Source organism: Micropterus salmoides, unplaced genomic scaffold (assembly GCF_014851395.1).
Source record: "Micropterus salmoides isolate LMB-PRFRI ecotype aquatic unplaced genomic scaffold, ASM1485139v1 Ms_hic_scaffold_11, whole genome shotgun sequence".
Lineage (NCBI taxonomy): Eukaryota > Metazoa > Chordata > Actinopteri > Centrarchiformes > Centrarchidae > Micropterus > Micropterus salmoides.
In genome coordinates this window covers 8,193,306-8,218,018 of record NW_024040152.1, presented here as the reverse complement: position 1 = coordinate 8,218,018, position 24,713 = coordinate 8,193,306, and the positions used below count along the sequence as shown (strand labels likewise).

Genomic DNA, 24,713 nt, shown 5'->3' with positions numbered 1-24,713 from the left:
AATTTTGATTTGATATAATTATCAAGTTACATTGATATTTGTTCTTGTAAACTTTAACTTAGTTAGGAAACTCAATTCCATAATTTTTCACAGAATTTGCATGACAAAACATACATAGACACGCTTTATTTTTTTTTTACAAAGTGTTGGTCTGTTCAACCTTCATCAGGTATATGGAAAAAAACATCATAACAGTTCACTATGTAAACACTGACCACAGAAATTAGTCCAACTTTTTAAATGAAACACCCCACCGCACAGGTAAATAGATAAATAGTAAAATATATTTTTTTCTTCTTGAAAATCATATTAAAGATTAGAATATATATCCTTGAGTCAATAATGCCCCAACTGGAGTGGGTCTATCTCTTATTGGACAATTATAGCCTAATAAATACCTGAATCTATTTCTAAAAGCTTGCATATTAGACCAAAGTCAAATACATTATATCATCACATTAAGTAAGAGTTCATTACTCAGTCCCTCTGGTGACGATGTCTGTAAAGTAAATATCGAAAAGACTTGAAATCTCCATACAAAATAACATTCAAAGTGCTGCCCTGTGTCCATGTCAAATGTACAAAAATGTAATCTTTAAACTCCCCAAATGACAAAAACTGAATGAATCCACAACCAAATGGATTACAGAAAACTTACATTTCTATGGTTCCCTGTCTATGTCTTTTCCCTTTTTAACATTCTAACAATTCGATTTGCCTCTTCTCCAATAGTGTGAGCAGTGTTGATACAGAAATGAGATGTAAACACACTTTCACACCAGGGTGTGACAAGTGTGAGATGTTGTTGACCCCTGTCTGTCCCCTCTCGTTCTGTTAAGGTTCCTTAACGTTAAGGTCACAACCTAGCAGTTTTATTGGCCCTCTAAAGTCATCAGTGTATTGGGATTGGATGAAAGCCCTCTAATGGAGTCAGTAATTGGTCCAGTTTATCAGTTTATAAGGTGCTCTGGCTGTGGGAACAGCTTTGACATATTAAGTAAAGTATACATCATTAGCAAAGAACTGGCTCCATTGGTCAAAATAGAAATGGCAAAACTACATGTCGTTTGGAAAAAAGTGTTTAGAGGGATGATTTTCTGGATTTGAAATTATTTGAAATATTCATAGGGCAACTGTCTTCAAATACGTTTCCTTTGTATTTTTACGTAAAATATATTGCATCACAATTTAAGTCTGTAAAGATCCAGAGACCAACAAAACTCATCAGAAATCTGAATTTAATTTCACAAACACAGGAGTCAAAAGTAGAAATAAGCAACTTTTAATTAATCCCCAAAGACTCATTTACTCTTTACTTATTTATTAATTCACTTATTGTTATCATTGAAACCCTATGCTCACATTTTGTCTCACTATTCCTAAATCTGAAACAGAATCAGCTGCAATTGAAATCACCAACTTAAGCTGTCATCTAGATATATTGTGTCCTATTTGTTGTCTGGTTCTCGGAGGAGTGACATGCCGTCAAAGGCCCTGTCCACGACCTCCAGTAAAGAGGAAAGCTTTGGTCTTTGGTCTTTTCTCCCGTGCTCCCTATTATCTGTGTGACCTGTCCCTTTAAAACACTCCGGACGAGTGAAAGTCCTGACTCTGCACTGAGCTCTGGCATAGATGTCAATCTTTGCTATTCAACCTGCACGCTGATACACCCCCACTGCGAGGAAGCACACACACAAAAAGAAACCTGCAAACACGCATGCATGCAAAAACAAAAGAGAAAAAAAACCTATATTATACCTATATTTGATATTTGATTCTTTAGCACACATACATCCACACACTTAGCCATAGGAATCTGGCTCTGGATGAGCTGTCAACAAAGAAGAGGAAAACAACTGTATAAAAGCCCCCTGCCCCCATCCACTCACCATCCCTCTCACCTCCTCACCCACAGACTCCTTTCTCCCACTGACCACTGTTCAGAATTGTCCCCTCGCCCCTGTGACCCCCTATTGGGCCCTTTCACTCCACAACAATGGCTGCCGGGGGCCGTGTTATTTGAGGCACTAAAGAGCCGTCCCACCCGCCCGCCCCCAGGACAATGCCCACCCCCGCTGTGAGCTTTCTTCCCTTCACCTCCCTAATGACAGGTTTCATCCTATCTGTCCTGAACCCTGGGAGGGGCTGCGGCCCACCGCCTTTCTGCCCACTGACCTGCTCCACCAACAGGCCCGCCTCCTGCTCTCCAATACACATATATACACTTTCACTTTCTCACTATGACTGTATACATGTAGGAAGCAGTGGTGGAAAGTAACTAAGTAAATTTACTGTGTAAGTACTGTGCTAAAGTACAGTTTTAGTTGAATATTTATTTTAAACCTCTTCTTCACTACATTTCGGAGGGAAATGTTGTACTTTTTCCTCAACTAGACCAACATTCATTTGTCAGCCATAATTAATAGTTACTTCACATAAATAAACTTTTACATAAAAATATGCATCGATATAAAATACAATGTATTGTTAAGGCAGTGTTTTCTAACCTTTTTGGCTTGTAATGCCTTGTAAATAGCAATGTCTAGTAGGTGCTCCTTGTCATGTTTCAGATATCTATGGCTTTGTTCAGACTGCAGGCAAATCAGACTTGTTTCTCAAATCAGATCTTTAAGACGCACTGTCCACGAGTTATTTGCAAGTGACCAGATCAGATTTGTGTATCTAGACATCACCAGCCTACGGAGGTCCGTCATCTCACCCTCCAAACAATCGCCCTGACAAGTCGCAGTGCAGCACTCCTCTGTCTCACCAGACAAGTTTAGTGAAGGAGGAGTTCTGAAATTCTGCTTAACACCGCGTAGCATGGATTTTGCTCTCAGCCGGTCTCACACATCATCACTGTGGATTGGATGTCGACACTGTGTGTCCAAATGAATCACACTTAAAACCACCTTTAAATGTGGCTTTGATCCAATAAGCAAAAGTTTTTTGCTGTACAGACCTAAAATCAATCTGGATAGAATCCGGATATGCCAAAAATGGATTTGTGCAAGCAGTTTGAACAAGCCCGTTGTCTCTCAAATGGTTTAATTTCAATAACAGTTTGAGGCACAAAGATATAAAATGATCGGTTATTAATTATAAGTCTTAGAAACATTGATTGAAATTTGTGTAGCAGAACAATTTCTTAAGTAGTGGCATTGTATTGTATTGGTAGCTGCTGATTCTATTTCCATTTACTTCATCCATCTTAAAAGGAAGCACATTCCTGGTATTGTTAAAATTTTAAGGAAAACTATTGTTTACTACAGCTTGTATTTTATTTGTCACAGCACTAGCCATCATTTTTTTCATTTGATTCTTTCAGTTATGATAACATTGTACTCACCAGTGCAGTGAAATTGATAAAAATAAGTCCAACGGGGCAACATGTATGAGCAATCAGACAGTTTTCAGACAGATCAATTTGTAGATAGTAGCAACCACATATTAGCTACAAATTAATTTGGAGATAAAAACAAACCCATTGCTCACCTTTGAGTGTGGCCATTCAAAACAGCTATAATCAATGCTGTGCTTGCTTTAAGAAGTAACTGCAATGTCCCCCTGTTTGAATCTGACTGGGGACTTTTGTGTCACCTCTCCTTCTGCACATTGTAGCATTCACAAAGAAGACAATATCATTAATTAACAACATTTACAGCAGCTGCAGCACATACCTTGTTGGCAGGTGCATTAACAGAATTCCTCAAACACAGTCAACAGTTTAGCTTCTCTTCTAAATGGTAAATAAAGGTAATTGATCTGATGAACGTAACCATGGCAAGAGAACTTACAGTGTGCTTCGTGCTGCATTACAAGTTAACTCCTAAACTAACTAGTTAAGACATTGGTGAAGATTTTAACACAACTTTGTCATGTTAAGGATGACAATCCACTGTGAGGTATCCTGACATAGAAAATAAGGGACTCTGGAGTACATTACAGTAGTATTCACATGACAATAGTTAAAGGAAACATTTATTTTTTGCAATTCATTTCTGCATGAAGCATACACAAGAGATTCTAGTAATTGCAAGAATGATGTACCAACTGTAGTTCTCAACTGAAGGGTGTAATATCATTCTGCCAAATATTCACACAGGAACACAGTGCCGCCTGTTTACCTAATTAAAGCTCCCCTCACACACAGCTTATAGCTGTTGACAGATGAAAACCACATCCCCTTTTTTTAAACCTGTTTTGGAAATGATTCAATGCCAAACACCCAAAGGGTCATGAAACTTACTCCACACATTAACAGCCTCACAAAGTTTAAATTCAAGTAAGAAAAAATACAAACATTTTATTGGACATTCTTCTGTGACAGCTGCATTATTCACTCGGACACTGTGTTAAAGGAAACCACAAGTAATCACTTACAAGTTGTCACTCACAGCCTAAAATAGGTTACTGGTCATTCATTATCTAAGCCTGAAGCAGTAAAACACCTTTCCTCATAGTGCAAATCAATCTCTCTTCTCTTATGTAATGTCTGTATTTGTGATGATGATGATGATGATGATGATGTATCACTGTCAATAAGACCAGCATGTATTGACTGGTTTAGCAATTAAGCTTGTGGAAGCAAAAAAACCTTAAGTCAGGGAAGAAGACTTTAGGTAATTAATGACTGAGCGACACTGAATGAGAAAGATGCAGGGATGGAGACACTTTCTTCCTGTCCTGCCCAGTCCTGGTCTATACTTCCTGATTCATCCTGGTCCCTGGTCTAATTGCAATAAATCTGATTAGGCATTTTATTCTAACGGGTTGTGTGTCATTTCATTCAATAAAGAGCTATTAAAGATGGTGAAGCAGACCATGGCTTTTTTGAGGAGCAGTTTATATTACGACAGAGGAGGTTAAATAAAAGTGGATGATGCAGCACAGCTAATAAGTTACCATCGCTTCCTCCATAATGGAATCTCAGTTGCCTAAAAATTCACAAGTCAAAGTTCAAAGTTAACCTCAATGCGAAAAATAGGACTTCACAGTGATTCTATTAGAATGAATATTACAAAACAACAAAGCGATGAGCTCCAGCATATTCAATCACAGTATTTTGGTTTATGATGAACCATTTTCTAGAGGTGAAGAGACGTCACTATCCATATCTGTATCTGTTCAACCCACAATATTCTCTGTATATGGATAGAAGACCAAAAGTGGGCATGGTTTATACAGGAAGTCATGTTTAAGCAGGCAAATATTGTATTTTCTAACCTAATGATCATTGGCAATGCAATTGTTTTGTCTTGAAAGCATCAGACTGATTTAATGCATACTGTAATTTTCATTAGTCTGTTTAATTTTCATTTTTAACTAAACTTTTATGAACTTTCTGAATCTCACCAGCACCCCTACCTTTATATAAAATGGCCTTCCTCTGTATAGCCTCACTACAGCCTACCAGAAAAGAGACAAAAACAAATACATTTAAACAGAAATGACAAACAGTAAATAAAGAGAGCTATGGACTCACAGCGGGTGCAACAAGCAATATTAGGGCGGGATCACATGTAAAGGTCTGGTTCCTAAATGGAACCAATGTTATGGTGGTGTGGTGTGGGGACTGAGTGGACCCAAATGCAATCCTCAGGTTTAACTCGTTTTATTAAGGCGAAAAGGGGTGAGGTACTGGAGTTGAGGGAGAGGTGGATGCCAGGGAAAAGCAGGCACGGGGAACCAAGGAGACGGAGAACAGAGTGCCAGGGGACACTGGGGCTGAGGAAGAGAGGAGGCACGGGAGAACTAGGAGGACGATGTGGGGGAAGCCCGAAGGGAGAGGGCAGGTGAGCGAGCCCAGCTGACTGGGCAGAGGACAAGGGTGAGTGAACCTGGGGAGAGACAAACAGAAGGACAGGGTTAGTGACACAGCGGAGACAAAACACAGGGAAATAGGCAAGATTCTAAATATGTGTGGGAGCTTGAGTGATCAAGTGGCACCGGGTTTGGAGCAACAATGATCAAGCAGGGGTTGACTGGAGAACCGGGGTAGAAGAACTGTTAGAGATGAGGCTGATTGCTGGCAGGTGTGGCAGGCAGAGGAGGTGGCTGACGAGGTGCAGGTTCTGGGCTCAGGAGCAGAGGGAGAGAGAGAGAAAGCACACACAGGGGAGGAGACACAGTGAGGCAGGCAGAACCGGGCAGAACAGAGAAAACCAGGGAAAATACAGAATCACAGACAAAAAAGGAGAAAAAGCCATTACACTCACTGTCACCCGGGCTGCCACCACAACAGCCAACGCGAGGACGTACATTGTTTCAGTTTTCCAGTTGGAGCTGTTTGTCTTCTCAAAGGCAAAACTCACAAACAGTTAAAAAATTGAAAAGCCATGTGGTGGAAATGTCTTTGATTATTGGCCATACAGTTGGTGGGTAAAAATACATCAAACCCCACCAAAGCTCTACAGAGAGAAATGGTCAGAAATAGCAGAAAGGACTCACACACCTCACTGAAAATCCTCAGCCATGTAGCAAATATAGAAATCACTGCTGGAGGATCCAAACCCTGCATGCATCAGTTGGTCACACAACAAAGTTGCGTTTGATTTGTGTCATTTAGCATGCTCGCCTGGTGATGCATTAAATCAGTGATTAATTAAAGTCAATAATACTAAAAAAATACCCATAATGACAACATCCTTCATTTTTGTGCAATGTTGTAGCCACTGTTCACAAACCACTAGGCCAAGCCCTGGTGAGACTGCATGCTGGAGCTCTGCCCTCCTTCGGCCGCAGATGCACCATCACCTTCACACAGACAGGTGAACTGACAGACAGACACACCAGCAGCTTCTTCTCTGTTGCAGCTGCTGATTTAACACCTTTATTTAGTTTGATTCTCACATGGTTTATCACATTCCGAGCTTTGTTCCCCCAGATAATAACGAGCAACTTTGGGTATCGGTTTCCATTGTTTGTCTACGAATGTAATGCATTTTAACACAGAAAAGTATCACGTGTGCGTAGGCCAAACCCCTCAATTAAATGAAGAAACAGAGTTCACAGTTGTTCATGAAGAATATATATTTTTCTTATATTATTATGGTACTAAAGCTTAAATTGACACTTTAAGTCTTTGGGAGAAAAAGAAAAAGTTGCTACCATTTAACAGAAGTGGAGAGTGAGTGTTGGTGGGAGTGTCCCTTCTGCTGGGTGCTAAGGTGGAGAGAGGGCTAGAAAAGTAGCCACTGACACGAGGGCGACAGGGTGTGACAGACTGCAGGGCGCACAAGTAGGACTCTTTCACTTTCTTACACACAAAGACACACACACACACACACACACACACACACACACACACACACACACACACACACACACATGCATGCATGCAAATGTACCTATCAGATCAAATAGCCATTCCACTTTATTATAAGGCACCCTTTACAATGGGCTAATAGGTTTTAACTTCTGGCTTTATCAATGGTTAATGTATCAGTTTTCAGCCATTACTTTGTGAAAATGGCATTTTTCCTTTCTAGTTATAAATGTTGCTAATCCACTAATAAATGCTTAATAAGTTGTTAATAAATGGATTTTGGTCCACAACATCTTAACATTTAACGTTAATAAGTAGTTTATGAATTCTTCATGAATTCATAATGAGCCAATAATAAAGACAACATTTGGGTTGCCAGTTACGAAAAATTATAAAGCTTATTCTAAAGTAATAAACTCAGGCCCTTTATCAGCGGTGTTCTACTAAGTTATCTAAGCTTTTCACAAGGTCAGTGTATATTTAACGGTTCTTTCTAATGAATTAATAAACAAAGCAAGTTATGCACTAGCTAAAAGTATTATTTTTTTTACAACCCAACAAATTTTAAATAATTAATAAATGCTTAATTGACTAAACTGACATCAATAAAGCAAATAGTCTTAACTTTGTAAAGGATGACTTGTTATGTAAGTGGTACCAAACTACCAAACGATTGTTACACAACACACATCACACACACAATATAAATTGTTGGTTGGCGAAAGATTAAACACACACACAAATGAAAACTTGTGCACAGATATTTCTGACACTGCATTCTGACACATTCTCTAGCACACAAAATGGAAATACCTGAATGGACATGCATACTCACACACACGCATGCATGGACTGCATAAAGCTGGATAAATAAAGCTGCCTTTATCTAAAGAGCACTTACCAGCACTGACTACCTGGAGCATCTGTGCTCCATTAGATGTACCTGCTGCTCACAAATGCATTTCTGCCTCAACATGTGGTCAGTTTGATAATTTTTTTCTGATGTCTGCGTTTGAAACCACCTGCCGACAAGATACGCCAGTCCGGCATTGAGAGCACTTTAAACTGCGAGGACACAAACAGCCTCAGCATGGACATCGGAAACTTTCCTCAGGGTGTCAGCAAGTTCACTGAACCATTCTCAATTGTATTTGACAAATTTGTCACTGAGCCTGAGGTTAGGATGTCTATCAAGACTGATGTTTGCATGTTCAGACAAATGCTATTTTTTAGACACAACTTTCAAAGAGTCAATACAATATCATTCAATGGTATTAATGCATAAACACATACAAACCTACTGAAGTACATCAGGGCTCAGTTAAATACTTAAATTATATTAGGTGTGTGTTTGATCTGTCAGATATTAAATTGGCCTTTTAGGAACTGATGCTTGTTGGTCATGGAGTTTCATATACTGTAGCTACACGGCACTAATTCCACATATCATACCCAAGTCTTCACTCCACTGTACTAAAAGTACACACACGCCTCACTGGTTGTCCAGAACTCCTCCCTGGGGGGTCACAGTGGCAAGGAGGGAAGCATTTCGCGCTTGACCTTCCCCTCACAGCTTTGTGAGCCCCTTCACTCCCTGCCTTGATTCTCTTGACCTACTTGGTCATTGCAGAGTAAGCCACGTATTATACTAGCCCAGTAGCATGCTCTCTGTCTACACAGAGATACACATCTGTCTCACATATCTGTCGGTTGGTTTCTCCCTTTGCAGGGCTCTTCAGCATTGGCCTCTGACTAATGTAAAAGTGTAGAGATAACAGTTTAATCCCTTTGTGCCAAATGTTGTTTTTGATCGCTCACTGAATTCTGGGAAATAGGTTGCCCAGACTGTCCAATCCTTTTGTTTTTGTTTTTTTTATGCAAATCTCTTGGGATCTCTCATGTGTTTTCCCATGTGTGGAGGGCTACAACGTTCACATCAGTTTATGTGGGGATGACTTTCTTTGAAAGCACATGCAGTCCTGGGAAAAAAAGACAATCACAGAGATGTAGTTCTATAGTATCTCACAAAAGTGAGTACACCCTCACATTTTTGTAAATATTTGATTATATCTTTTCAAGGGACAGCATTGAAGAAATGACACTTGTGAGTGTACAGCTTGTATAACACTGTAAATTTGCTGTCCCCTCAAAATAATACATCAGACAGCCATTAATGTCTAAACTGCAGGCAACAAAAGTGAGTACACCCCTAAGTGAAAATGTCCAAATTGGGCCCAATTAGCCATTTTCCCTCCCCGGTGTCATGTAACTCGTTAGTGTTACAAGGTCTCAGGTGTGAATGGGGAGCAGGTGTGTTAAATTTGGTGTTATCACTCTCACATTCCCTCATGTTGGCCACTGGAAGTTCAACATGGCACCTCATGGCAAAGAACTCTGTGAGGATGTGAAAAAAGAATGGTTGCTCTACATAAAGATGGCCTAGGCTATAAGAAGAATGCCAAAACCCTGAAACTGAGCTGCAGCACAGTGGCCGAGACCATAGAGCGGTTCAACAGGACAGGTTCCACTCAGAAGAGGCCTCGCCATGGTCAACCAAAGAAGTTGCTCAGTGTCATATCCAGAGGTTGTCTCTGGGAAATAGACGTATGAGTGCTGCCAGCATTGCTGCAGAGGTTGAAGGGGTGGGGGGTCAGCCTGCAGGGCTCAGACCGTACGCCGCACACTGCATCAAATCGGTCTGCATGGCTGTCGTCCCAGAAGAAGCCTCTTCTAAAGATGATGCACAAGAAAGCCTGCAAACAGTTTGCTGAACACAAGCTGGCTAAGGACATGGATTACTGGAACCATGTCCTGTGGTCTGATGAGACCAAGATAAATTTATTTGGTTCAGATAGTGTCAAGCATGTGTGGTGGCAACCAGGTGAGGAGTACAAAGACAAGTGTGTCTTGCCTACAGTCAAGCATGGTGGTGGGAGTGTCATCATCTGGGGCTGCATGAGTGCTGCCGGCGCTGGGGAGCTACAGTTCATTGAGAGAACCATGAATGACAACATGTACTGTTCGGTTCAGTTCATTTATTATTGTCCCAAATGGGATACTTGACTTGCAGTCAGGGCACAAGATAAAACATACAAGGATCAGAATAAACACCACAAATACACAAAAGATGCACACACAAAAATAAAATAAAAAAAATGTAATCAGTACATATAATACACTATAAATAGGCCTACATTAAAAACATAAAACAATCTCTAAATAAGATGCTACCTGAGACGATTTAGCAGGGAACAAAGGAATTTTTGCTCCTATTGCACGTTAATCGTGGAACTCTAAATCTACGACCTGAGGGAAGAGTTACAACTCTTAGAATAAAGAGGATGGTTTTTGGAGTCTAATATAGACTGGGACTTACGGAGAACCTGCTGGTCAAAGATAGTAGTCAAGGCAGACTGTGAGACACTTATAACCTTACCAGCTAGCTTCACATTATTGTTTAGGTGATTTTTGTCCGTAATGTTCAGGTTTCCGTACCAGCAATCATAGAAAACGTAAGAACAGATTCAATAAAAGACTTTGCCACACATAATTGTCTTGTCAAGATCAAAAACATTTAACTTCCTGAGACATTGCTGACCCTTATTTCAAATGGCATCAGAATTAGTATCAAATTTCAGATCACTCTAAATGATTGTTCCTATATTTATACTGTTATACAAATTATCCAACGAAGGTTAAAATGAAGGGCAACTGGACTTGGTTGAAGCTTGGTTGAAGCTTTCCAGTAGCTTCAACCAAGTCCAGTTGCCCTTCATTTTAACCTTCGTTGGATAACTATGACCTGGATGACTGAGAATCTTCATAGACATGTTATACAAATTCAATACCAGTTACTTTAATGAAGGTCTGAGACGGTGGTTTGGATGATTTCCTTCTGAAATCAATGATCATATAATTCTACTGTGACACACTGAGGCAGAGCATGATCCCCTACATTTGGAGACTGGGCCGCAGGGCAGTATTCCAACATGATAACGACCCCAAACACACCTCCAAGATGACCACTGCCTTGCTAAAGAAGCTGAGGGTAAAGGTGATGGACTGGCCAAGCATGTCTCCAGACCTGAACCCTATTGAGCCGTCTGTGGGGCATCCTCAGACGGAAGGTGGAAGAGTGCAAGGTCTCTAACATCCACCAGATCCGTGATGTCGTTATGGAGGAGTGGAAGAGGACCCCAGTGGTAACCTTGCCAGTGGTTTAGACATTAATGGCTGTGTGATGTGTTATTTTGAGGGAACAGCAAATTTACACTGTTATACAAGCTGTACACTCACTACTTTCTATTGAAGCAAGGTGTCATTTATTCAGTGGTGTCACATGAAAATATCAAATATTTACAAAATGTGAGGGGTGTTTTGTGAGATACTGTACAGTACATAACAATTCAACACTGCACTTCTTCCCTATTATTAATATTAATATTAGAACTGTTTGTCTGTGGTGGTAACTGGAAGAATAATCACTTAGTAATTTTGTGTTACTGTTGTTTGTTGTTATTCATCATGTGCTGTGCCTCTGATGGTGATATGCCATTATGTGTATACTGTGCACAGTCTTTCTTTGTGCCAAGCTCTGGGGATTCCCCTCCCTTTCCTCATTCTTTCTCACCCTCCCTCACCCCTCTACACCCTGAGAGGAGGTGGATGGAGCGTCAGCAGCATCCAGAGCTGCTGTTTCTCCCCCCGGCGAGCACCACTTAAGGCCTCCTGTCTCACACTGCACCCCCGCTAGTAGTTTGGGAACCATTTTCTACTCAGATGAGCGCAAACAAAGACATGCATGTGCGGCATTGAGGGAAGAGGGAGGCCGGAGGGAGGCAAGAGGGAGGCAGGAGGAGGAGGAGGCCATTGGTGTGTTTGGTAAACAGAGAGAAAGCCACAGGGTGCGGCTACTCAGGAGGAGAGGAAGAGGGGAAGAGGAAGTGGAGGAGAGGGAACGCGAGAAAAGGGACAGAAGGGAATCGTACACTGAGGTATGACTGAGTCGGAAGCCGGTAAAGAGTTGAGTAAAGGAAATTGCAGGGGCTTCCATGTCACAATCCGCAGTTGAGTTGATCACAAAGGAAGGGGGTGGCACACCTGGCACTAAACAAACACATATGTATACACAAGACACACAGCTGGAGCTGTGCAAAGTGCTCTATTTGGCATGCATGCATCCTCCTGCTCATGCAACTGAAACCATCAGATGGTAGAAAATGCAATCAGAACAATAAACAGAACTCATTCATTCCCAAACTCAGCAGTCATAAAAGCATCGCTCCTGCCACTATACACTCCAGATAAAGTGTGCACATCCCTTAAAGACACTCTGTAAGCTCTTCAGTGTGACCCTGAGCCTTGCTCTATTCTTATATCAAAGCCCACACACTCCCAGTTGACCTAGCTCTTCCCCCTGACCCTGTTGTTTTATTTCAGCCCTAATAACTCTCCTAATTAAAGCCCCTTCCTATTATTTTTCCCTCCACTCCCCTGTAAAAGGCCTGGGTTTCAAAGTGCTAATAAAATAAACTGGAGGGGGCCCATTTCTTTATTTGTATGTGTGTGAAGAGTGTGAGGGAGAAGGAGGCAGGGAAAGGAGGGGGAGTTGGAAGGACAGAGGTTTTAGGTTCAGAGGGGGGTAAAAGAAACATAGGTCAGTGGAAACAAAGGAGCGCGAGACCCCGGGGTCAAGCTGCCTGGTGTCCACAGTCACTGGGCTGGCGTTGTTGCAGGGCGAACGGCCCCGCTTGTATAATCGCCGGGGTATGTTTTGTCCACAAGTGTAGGATAGAATATATCATGGCGCTGCTGACAGATGAACAATAGATCACGTTTTGTGGAAGTCCGAATGGAGCCTTTGCAGCTCCTTTCAGTTGGCTGGTACATCTGGAAGAGCCAAGATTAATCCTGTGTTTACAGGCCTCGTGTATGGCTGACCCTTCTGACCCCGAACTGCAGCTTCAACAATATCGCTCATGGGTTAATATGGGACTCAAATACACCCTAAAGAGGTGGCATCAGTGAATCATCCTCTTAGAATCAAATGGGATACAATCAATACAAAAGTGTTGCATGTTGTTGGGACATTACCAACAACTGACTGTTTTCAGTTGGACAGAAAGTCAACCAAGACTGGAGAGCCTGCAGCCACTTCAGCAGCTCTATGCTAACATGCTCATAATAACAATGCTAACATGCTGATGTTTAGTGAATATAATGTTGACCATGTTTACCATCTTAGTTTTACATGTTAGCAGGAACACTTGCTAATTAGCATTAAACATAAAGTACGGCTGAGGCTTGTGGGAATGTCGGTAGTTTCGCTGGTATTTGGTCATAAACCAAAGTATTTTTCAAATTATGACCTGATGGTGGCAGTAGAGGAACAGTTAATGGATGACCAAAGTTATTACAATACATCCTGAGGGGAACATGACTATCTGTAACAAATTCCATGAAAACTCATTCAATAGTTTGAGATGGTGGAGCTAGAAGACAAGTCAGTAGATCACAAACATTTATATACGTCATCTAAAACTAGGGTACAGCAGGTTCAAAGTGACACCACTGCCCACATGAGAAAACCTGGTGCTAATCTTTTTTCTTTTTTTTTTATGATATTTGAAGCTCAGCTATAAATGTGCTCAATCTCTGTTAACTCACTCTTCAGTTTTATGATGATAAACATGTCAGGGTGTAGTTTTATAAGTGCGGCTAGGTCTTTCTGCAACAACTATAAAAACAGCTATGTGAATGTCATATGCTTCATGTGTCTGCTGTGTGTTCCTACAGTAAATGCTGGCTGTCATTCAAATTCCACAGAATATTCTAAACACTGGCGTTGGAATAACTTACAACCTCTTGATTAAAAACGTCAGCAGAGTAATACCCAAGGGGAAAACCAATGACATAATATGGTGATATGATAATAGTTTCAGGCTGTGCATTAAATATAAACATGATAATATAGGGTGTTGAGTAATCCTCCTCAAGACACAGTGCTAAAGAAGGAGCAAAAAGGGAGGCAGATAAAGTCATGTGTCAGGGTTCAGCCATAAGCAACAGGAAGCCCTGGGAAAGCTGAGGGAAGATTTGGGGGAATCATTACACTAAGAGAGGGAACATGGAGCACGGCTGTTTAAAATACTGACTGAAAGTTGATAAGAGGTCAAAAGACGTTTATGAGGAGAAAGGGGCTTAAGGCAAAGGGTAACTGTGCAAACTGGGTCATAGCTTGCACTGAAAATTATTTGATTGACAGCGAGTATAGAAGGGGGTGCAAAAGGAATGAGGCACAGGTTCAAAGCTAGCGGGTAGGAGTGGGAAGATCAGAAAGGTTGAGCTAAAAGGTTGAGAGGGAGTTGAGAGAACGTATAGAGGGAGCCCAGAAAGAAAGCCTTGAAAGAGCCTTATCTGTGACCCATCTGTCTTGACATGCACGCTCCCCTGGTTAGTGCCCCGGAGGGGAGGGAAGGGGAGCTGAATGTATGTCAGTGACTGAATGTGGAGGGCTGAGGGCTTAGGGCTAAGGCCTTGGCCTGTGCACTCTGGCCCGAAAACCAGCCTAACCAGCCCCGTGCCTAAACACCCCCAGGAAAAACTCCCATGACTTACTGCTGTGATCATGTGACTGGCTGGGCTGCGCAGGAGGAACAAAAAATCGCATTAACAAAAAGGCTGTCCCACAGTGAAGATACAGATGTTACTTTCTTTGACAATTTACTTTTCATCTTTGCTGTCAGCTGATTTGTCCAATCCTTTTTCAGAGGCAGTTTGGTCATTTGGGAAAGACACAGTATCACCAGATCTGCTATGGGGCTGTCTGATGAGCACATGCGCATTCACTGACCTTTTTGAGTTGTTAACAGTGATACACATACAATAAATCACATCAACAACATTTCTTCTTACCAATGGAGTAAACTACATGACCGGTTGTTTTCCCATATTTGTCCTTAATTTTTCCTAATTAGATGCTAGGAAGGTAAGAAGGAATTACAACCAGCTACCTAGTTACTGATACATTCAGGAACCTCTTGAAAGTTATTTTGATATCACCTATTTCAGCAGTTCACAGGATGCTCCACTTCCATTCCACTAGTAAATGAAAAAAATCTGTGACAGTTTAGTTAAAATTACTATTTCCCTTGATATTTATTTCTCCAGAGTGGAATTAACCTTTTGACCCTAAGTAGTTTACAAAGTGATCAGTCTAAGGGAAAATAAATATACTTCAAAATAAATTGTAACCATGTTTATACACATTTGAAAATTATGTTGATCAAGTAGTTGTGTTATCTGTCATGTTTCAAATGAAGTTGTTACTGCAAATTATATCAATATATTATATATATTGGACAGAATCGTAACACACAATTTTAGCTTTGGTCACGGTGGAAAAGCCACTTTTAATGCCTCAACAATCTCAGAAAACAAGGTGGAGAGGTCTGCCTGCGATTCTGTACGTTGTTTTCTGTTCACATGAATCACGAGATGTTGAGCCTGTTTTTCTGCTACAAAAAAAGTTAGAAAAAACTTTAAATTGCATTACTAACAACACATCAGTTGTGATTTGGAATCGGTTTGTGAGGTCCCTGTCAGTTCCCACCCTTACTGTCCACAACAAATGTCTGTCTGCCCAAGTTGTTTTGCATCAAATCCAACCTCCTATGATGTTTGACTTTACTTGCATGTACAGCACACCTGGGAGATTTGCCATAATGAATACCTGATGTGGCGAAGCAGTTAATTCCGCCTATAAAATGACTCCCTTCCTCCTTCCTGTGGGCCCTGGCTGTTGTTTATCAAACGAGGTAACGTCCTGTCATGTGACCCCTCCTCCCTCCCAGCAAACCCACCTGTGTGGACTTTTCTCTTAATCCCCCTGTAGCACCCCTTTTCTTTGCTGTGCACTTTGAATACTTAGACTACCGAGTGTAACTAATTCTCCCACACAAGGATATTGTCTTCTCCCTATCTCTGCTTTTGTCCTTTCCTTTCAAGCAGGCTATTCACGCATTTCATTAGTTGGCGATGTGGTGTGAGAGAGAGTTGGCAAGTGGGGAGAGGGGGGTTTCCAATTAAAAGGCCTTAATAGCCTATTACCATCACCTTAAGTTCAACTCTGTTTTTTTACAACATGAAACCAGCTAAGGATTAATCACCAGAACAGCGTGGGAGCTTTGAAAAGTCATTCTGTGATTAATAAACTGTAATTAGGACTGATGATTTTGAGCTGCCTTCTATAATGTTTTTGCTTCAGCACTGAGCAACATGTCGTAGTATTCCACTATTACTGGGTCAATATTATGCTACTTTTAAAAGTTTCCTTGATGTCTATTGTGCACTGGCTCTTTCAGCATTAAAGAAAATAAACATAATGATTGTTGTTCCTAGTGAGGGTTTAAATTAAATGTGTTTAACAGGCTGCTCTCCCTACACACATGCTGCACAGATCCTGCAGCTGACCATTGGGGCCAGAGGACGAAGCCAGTCCCCTGGGATGACCAAACCACCCTTTCTCAGACACCCATTTGTCGTACCCAACCCACCTCCTCCTCTTCCCTCCCGATGGATGACCCTGCAACCAGCAGGGGTCATCTGCGCAGAAGGAGCCCCCCGCACCCGAGTCCAGTCCGGAGCCGCGGAGTAAATCAGCGGCTGTTCATCGCGGGAACCCTGCCTTGCCCAGGGTCTCAGCCCAGCCTGGCACCATCTGTCCCAGGGCTCTGACGTAGAAGCAGCACTGCCAAGGTGGATTCCCACTGACCTGCTGCACCCTCCAGGTCATATGGGCCAGACCTGGGACTGGAGACAGATCCATCATACTGGAGTCTGGACATGGTAGAAGAGGCTTGGTGTACATCTACTGTAAATTAACTCTGACTGAGCTGATACAGTGGACAAAAGTAAAGGTGGACAAATTGAAGGAATTCCGTTCTATAAAATTAAATTCATTACATCGACACCACAAATACACCATCAACAAGTTGGATCATCATTTCTCTGACACAGTTTAAGTCAATATTAAGCCAAGCTGATATTGATTACAAAGCTATTTTATCAAATTACCTTATTGTGTCCATGCCCATGTGGGAATGCCATTGATTGGGCTTGTGCTTAAAAACTATTTTAAGGTACTTTACTTGCTATTCCATTTCTTACTATTACTTCTACTCCACTACATGGAGGGAAATATTTTACATAAAAAATACAAGATTATAAAATACTATACATCGTTGAAATCAGTGTCTAGTTTTACATTTCAGATATCAATGAGTTGTTAGCAATTACAGTAATTTCCCCTTCTAAACTTCTCAGATAGTTTATTTTAAATTATTGCTTTTTTAAAAAGCAAAGATTTGAGAAAAGTTGTAGAGCAAAAAACTTTGTTTTTTAGTCTCATTGATCATCTCACAGCCGTTCAGGTTCACCTTCCAACACTGGTTAGTACACTAACCTACTGTGAAAGGGCTGATGTGGCAGCCTGACTGTAACCATTTCAACTTCACGTTCTACCAATTGTCACTCAAAAAAAGTTTATATCAAGGGGTTCAAAACAAAGTGTAGTCTCCTCCCAATTAAAGCTTAATTGCACAGCTGTAGGCTACTCTCAAATTCCTGCTTTTATTGCCAAAGGTAGTTGAGTGGATTACTCAGCTATGTCTATTTAAGTGAAAGCAAAATGACTGATTCTAGAAACAAAGCTAGTCAATTAGAGCACTTGCAATTTCACCTCTGGCCAAAACAAGTCACATTCTATTAAGGTCATCTGACCAAACCTGTGATCACCCAGGTAATGAACAACTCACAAATGTAAAACAGTCCAACCTTTAAGTGGAAGACAAGTCTCTGCACTCCACCTCATAACCCTTGACGACTCAGTGTCTTTTCCCTCTCCATCATAACAGCACCTGGTATTGTGACACTTAAATCTTATCGCCAGAGACAGTCTGCAGGTCCCCGGGCAGTCCACCCTAGCTTATTGCCTTCTCCCACAGCACCGACCTTGCTTTTTGCCCCTAGAGGCCTGGCTCTAATGGGCAAGCAGGGGTCATAAAGTAGTTGTGTTTTCCTTTTTCCAAACCAGTGACACCAGTTGTTCACCCTCCTCACCGGGGCCTTTTGTGAGGCCTGACAGGCTGTCAATTCCAGGCGGAGGATGATTGTAGAAGACGACAGGCATTACCTTGAGGTGACACCACATTCCACTGAAGGACTGTCTTTATGAGCTAACAATAACTTTGAATAGCTTTGCAGCAAAGCATTAAAAGTCTGCTTTGGCTTTGTTGGTGTAGTCTCATTCTTGTGTTGCATCACATTTGGAGATATCTCTTAAAAACTATCTGAAGCTAAGCTCTGGCAGATGAATGATTATTGAGGTAAAGGATCGTCATTTATTAACATCAACAATTTTTATCACTCTCACATGCTTGAGGAGTGATTTTTGGTCGTCATCGGGGCTGAGGGTAGGACAAGAAGACCTTCGAAGTGACACATACAACCCCAAGACAAAAATAGACGCCCACCCACTTACACATACATGCACACACTCAGTCAAGAGTGTGTCATTCTATGAACAAGCGCAAACTACAGAACATTCTGTGCTATTGTTCTCTGGTTTGTTCGGCCAATCATTGAAAAGCTGAAATAACTATAATTAATATAACTATGCAATTGATCATTTATAGACTCATATGAACTGTATTGAAGACTTTTGTGACTCTTGGTTACAGAGACTACTTTTGTGTTTTATGTTTTTTGAATCCTATGTGAACTAAAACATTACATATTGGATTATATTTAGATTTTATTAAATATAACAGCTGGTTCTTTTTCCCACTGATTAGCCCTGAGATTACTCATGTGTTATTTTATCAATAAGTTTTCAGTAAGAATACATGTACAATTATAAGGAGGAATGAAAACTGACTGGAATATGTACATCTGACTTAAAGGAATATAATGAAGACATCTTGTAGACATTCATCAGCTCACTAACCAAAATCAGTTTGTCACATAATTTGTGCACATACTGCCCTCATGTGTTGAGCCAGTGGTACTGATGTGATCCTCCCCAGCACAGGCAGTTCACATCAATTAGGCTTTAGTCACCATCATACATCACTAAAATATATTTGATGTAAATAAGCATTAGTGAAAATTGTAACTATTCTATACAAGGATTATGATGTTAAGTTGTTACTTGGGTCTTACAGAAGCATGTCGATAAAAATTACAGTTAACACAACGGTTGACGGGCCTGTAGAAGGGATCCAAGGTTTACACATTTGGTAAGGGTAACTTGCAGACATGAAGAAAGGAATGTACCACATGACTGACTTGATCTCACTCATGTTTTTAAACAATTAAATGCATTGAAGGCACACTATGAGAGCTCTTTGCATTCATCGCACCATTTGCTGGTGATTCCTTTGCTTTGAGTGCCATCACAAAAATGGCTGTTATTTGGAATCTTGAAGAAGGGGTTAAAGGTTTTTTTCCAGACTTTCTTAAAAGACATTCTCACATGGCCATATGTGAAGTTGTCAGTCACTGCAAACGATAATCCTGTCCATATTCGAATGATCAGCTATCAAAACTGACGATTTGCTGCATATCACATTCCCTGTCTCTCTTCACCTGTTTATATCAAATAAAGGCAAAAACCCCCCAAATTATTGTAATTATTAAAATTTTTAAATATTATTTAAAAAACTTTTATTAGGGTATTTACCCCTGCTACACATTTTAAGTTGCCAACTATACGTGTAAAGACTTTTTAATACATTTCCTGTTTGTTTTTGATTTCTGGTTAAATAATACTACCTAAATTGTTAATAATGAATCACCTATGTATTTGTAATTTTTTAAGAATACTGTTTATTTTCATTCATTTGCAGAAACGCAGCTATAACCATCTCCTCTTGACCTTGGTCAATGTTGCAACATTAAATACAATACAATACAATTAATATTTACACCACTAATCTAAAATTGCTGAGACAGAGAGATATGAGCAGGAGCATTGATATGGAAAGTCACATTAGCCGATGGAATTACAGTGTTTCCTCTGTTTTGTATTGATTCAACACTGATGTTGAACCATTGCAACCACCTGTAGTGAAGCAGGATATTATAACATTTGATGGCACAACATTTACCTCTAAAACACACTTCTGATTTAATGTTTACAATTCATGTTTTATGATGATATAATAACCACAGAAACCCAAAAAAATAAATAGGTTATGTAAAATTAGGAACCATGAATCTCTCCTACAGCATTCACCTGTATTCTTCACAGTTCAATCTAACAGCAAGCATACAATGGCTTCACTGTCCAAGGCTTCACTCTCGCCCGGCCTCCAGTTTCTCCTCCACTGTGTGATCTCCCCTCGAGCCTCCCATGCAGGGCGGACTCTTAGCAAGGGTGGGGTTACTCCCCCACTGCTCAGGAGTCTTTGCCTGTATAGCCAGTGCATGAATGCAGCTACTCAACTCCTCCTTCAAAGCCTCATTAACAAGACGGTGGCGCTTTATTAATGGCAAACCCTCAAACTGGGAGCTGACAACCAGAACACGGAAATGGGATTCAGAGCCGGGGGGAACAGCGTGCATGTGGCTTTCATTGTGGACCTCTAAGTGGTCCGGCTTGAGGTTAGCAGTCAGTTTGGTCCTGATAGCCCTTTCAACAGGCCTGCTTGCGTCTGGGTCCATGTGTGGTCTGAAGTGGGCCAGAGGCCGGCTTAAGGGAAGACTGGTAGAGATGGGCCGAGCACAGCGGAGGACAGTGGGCAGCATCAGAGGTTGCGGCAGGACCACCTATGAAAGCCAGATGGGTATAAATACAGGTGACGTGTAATTCAGAGATCTGAGAGATATTCAGGTCCTGTTAATCATTTGGATTGAATAACATGCTTTGGGGTGTCTTAAACACACCCTCCACATGTTGGAGTTACTCAGCCCTTACATAACAGTAGTCATTACCAACTGGCTATATTTCTAATGTTTAGCTACACCATGTATTTCAGATGAGAGAAGAGATAGCTTAAAATATCTGCTGTTTTCGGGTTGGCAGTTCACAGTTCAGTTCTTCATTTCACAGTTAGTGCATTGATGTTGGTACCAATATGCCAGATCGATAACAGTGCCTACCTATACTGTCTTTTTAAGTGGACCAGGTAAAGCGACAGTGAACACAGTAGTGCAGATGTAATTCGTTAGCTACCACGTTGGTTTTGTTTTGAATGGCTAACATGCGGCGCAACTGCTGAAAAACCCAGAAGACAAGTTCTGTTTTTTTTGTTTTTTGGCGACTTTATACAACGTAGCATACTGCTGATGGGGAAAGTTACCAGGGAGAGACAGAAAGAAGCGGGGCACACTGACGTGTTTGCAGCAGAGGTACGTTAGGTCTGTGTGTGAAGAGAACTGAAGGAGGCTTTTTCTATAAGAGAGTGACACTTAAATAAGTTCCTACAAATAGTACAAACATCTTGAGAAGATAATTCTTAGTAGTCAGGGTTACTTTATTACATTAGCCTGCTGACGAGTGTTAAAAAAAACTGACAGCCTCAGTTGTTCACTCAAACAATACTAGAAATCCCGTTTTAAGTTACTGTTAGAATTGAATGTAAGTTGGTGACACGACTTCCAATTTTGCATTTACAGTAATGTCCTTACAGTGCCAGTTTTAACGTTACTTAACTGAACATTCAAGCTACACTTCAGCTAATGCACTGCTTGTTTGCTAGCATTAACACTTAGCTTTCATGATAAACATTAACCCAATCTGTAAGAAAACTGAGACAATGTAACGGAGTCTCTACACCAAACTTCTCCATAAAACATCATAAATCTGTGTGTTCTATAATACGCTTAAATGATGAGTTAACGTTTAACGTTACTCACCTTGCAAATTAAGTTAGTTGCTTGGGTCCCTGTTATCGTTACGCAACACTCACGGGAAGTGCTAGCACACAAGCTCCTCTTCTTCTTCTTATAAAATTTCGGCAGTGTAGACGCTGCTACGCGTATTAGTGCCGTCCACAGGTCAGAGTTGTATCTAAATTCTCACATACAATCCTGTATCATGTAGAAATTGCTGAACTGCCTTGGAGACTGTGACGGGTTTTTGGGGGGGGGGGGGGCAGCAGGGGCCAGTGCCCCTGTAACAAAGACCTTGGACCCCCTATTAACATGCGCTGCACCGATCACCGCCAATCAGGGCTCAACAAAACTGCCCAACCTGCAGCCTCTCCCACTCTCCTGTGTCTGCCAGCGCCTCCACACACGCGCACACACGGATCGAAGTCAGCCAGCTGATCAGCGGACACTGACAACAACTACACTGGTTAGTGTATGTAGGTGGTGCAGTAAAGCCAATTCTCTACCAACACTCCTGTTTAATAAGCATAAACACGCAAAACAGATGTTCTCAGTCTCTCATCCACTGCAGTTGTGTTTAGGTTTTACACAGCGTTAGTTCAGATAATAGCTTATTGTTACAAACAAGCTGAAGTGAAAGCTCTCTGTCTTTAGTAACTGTTCAGCTTAGTTTGCTGCTTACATTAAAATATGGCACATTATAAACTGAGCTGGCTGAGACAGACCAGCCCTCCTCTCTACCAGCAGCAGCAGAAGGAGGAGGAGGACAAAAGGGACTGAGCTGTTATTTCTAAACTTATGCTGATGTCAGGAATATGATTTATTTTACTGACATGTTAGATTTGTTTCCAGGGAGCTATTAGTGACTTTGCTGTTGGAAATCCTGTTGCTACTCTGGAAACAACATTTAGTTAATAAAAATGGTAAATTATTATTTTTTATAATATATGCAATTATTTAGTAATAAATAGGACTGATAAGAGCATCTATAAAGAACTGAACCAGTAAGGATTACCAATACAAGTGTGCCAATAAAATCCTAATGATCCCAACTCCTGAGAAAGTATCTGGCCCATCTCTGTGTTTTAAAATCCAGCCCAATTGAATCTGTAATTGAACAGCCCTGGTCTACAGTAATCATAGTAATATATCTTCCTTGCGACGAAATTAAACTGAAATACATTAAACTGAATGCAGCATTGTAGACAATATTTTGTCCTTGTAATCCATGTTTCCACTGCATGGATAGCCTTTGGATATTGCTGGAAATTTTTCAGAGCCTCCCTCCTTAAAGGGTAAATTATTATCATAACAATTTAATAATGCATTGCATTTAAACAGCACTTTTCATACACACAAAGCGATAAAAGTAGCCTACTGGTCCTACCAGGTGGGACATGCAGTCTGCTTAAATATGTATCCCCCTTAATAAAGCACAGATGATGGCTTCCTATCAAGTATTTAATTTTGTGTATACTTCACATCAGGACTAATAACAGGAGTGAATATGGAGATGTTTCTATTTTCCAAGCAATTATTTCAGACTGTATTTTCAACCTTTCACAAAACATATCCCCCCTTTATAAAGCACAGATGATGGCCTAAGTATTTAATTTTGTGTATACTTCACATCAGGACTAATAACAGGGGTGAATGTGGAGAAGTTTTTCCTAACTAAAGTTATATTGGGAAACAAAATACAAACTAGGATACAGAGAATGTCTAGTACACTAGAGCTTCTACTGTTCATTAAGCATTACAGAGAAGTGTTCATCAAAGAATGTACTGTAACTTGAGCTAAAGTTAACAGGAATGGGTTTTTTGTATAATGTCATTTAATAAAACTATAACTAAGTTACTGAAAAGATCCTGTTACTGAAACAAGTAACTGTAAGTTACTTAAACATTACATTATATACTAAACAAGACATTTTGAAAGCTTGAACACAGCCTTTGTCTCCTTTGTCCCGGATTGAGTGACAAAACAAGTGGCCCTAGCCTGGCCCCCCTAATAAAATTGGTCTAGAACAACTACTGCTTGGAGATCCATTTGTTTCTCACTCTGTCCAAACAAAAATGCAACAGAAAAAGTCAAGTCTAGTCAACTCCAAGTCCAGTCAATCTACCAAAGAATACCTTTCTTTCTGCCCTACTTTCTACATTCTAGGAAAACATGCCTTACTGTTTCAAGGATCCCACATCCACACAAGCCAGAAACATGTTTTCCTACAATGCACAAAGAATTATTTAACCCACAGAGGCCCAACTATACATATAAATACATGACAGAGAAGTACAGAAACATATTTTCCTGACTTTGGGTTGTATAGAAAAGAAGTGTCTACCTCTGACTTCCCTTTGCCACCCATTCTGCCATTCTTTTGTTAAGCCCTCTTTGATTATTTCCCTCAGTTCCACTCTCCCCACGGATAAGTCTACTTCTCTGCTTAAACTTTCCTTTGCAATGTGGTCCACCTGCTCAAGCACAAAGTGTAGTGCAGTTCAGGCACCCAATAGGGCATGGGTAGCCATCTCAATACCTCCCCATTCCATG

General features: G+C 40.8%; 1 protein-coding gene across 2 annotated transcripts; it reads right to left on the bottom strand.

The window, feature by feature from the left end:
• Positions 1 to 20,128: 20,128 nt before the first annotated feature.
• Positions 20,129 to 22,371, bottom strand: bola1 (bolA family member 1). 2 transcript variants are annotated; one of them, XM_038710685.1, is made up of 2 exons: positions 22,237 to 22,371; positions 20,129 to 21,094 (listed from the first exon to the last, which is right to left on the bottom strand). In XM_038710685.1, exon 2 carries the CDS (start codon positions 21,071 to 21,073, stop codon positions 20,621 to 20,623), a length of 453 nt encoding a protein of 150 aa, XP_038566613.1. In that variant the 5' UTR covers positions 21,074 to 21,094; positions 22,237 to 22,371; the 3' UTR covers positions 20,129 to 20,620. The 2 variants fall into 2 exon arrangements, with proteins under 2 accessions (XP_038566613.1, XP_038566612.1); XM_038710684.1 differs by having other exon boundaries at positions 22,184 to 22,336.
• Between the last annotated feature and the right edge of the window lie 2,342 nt (positions 22,372 to 24,713).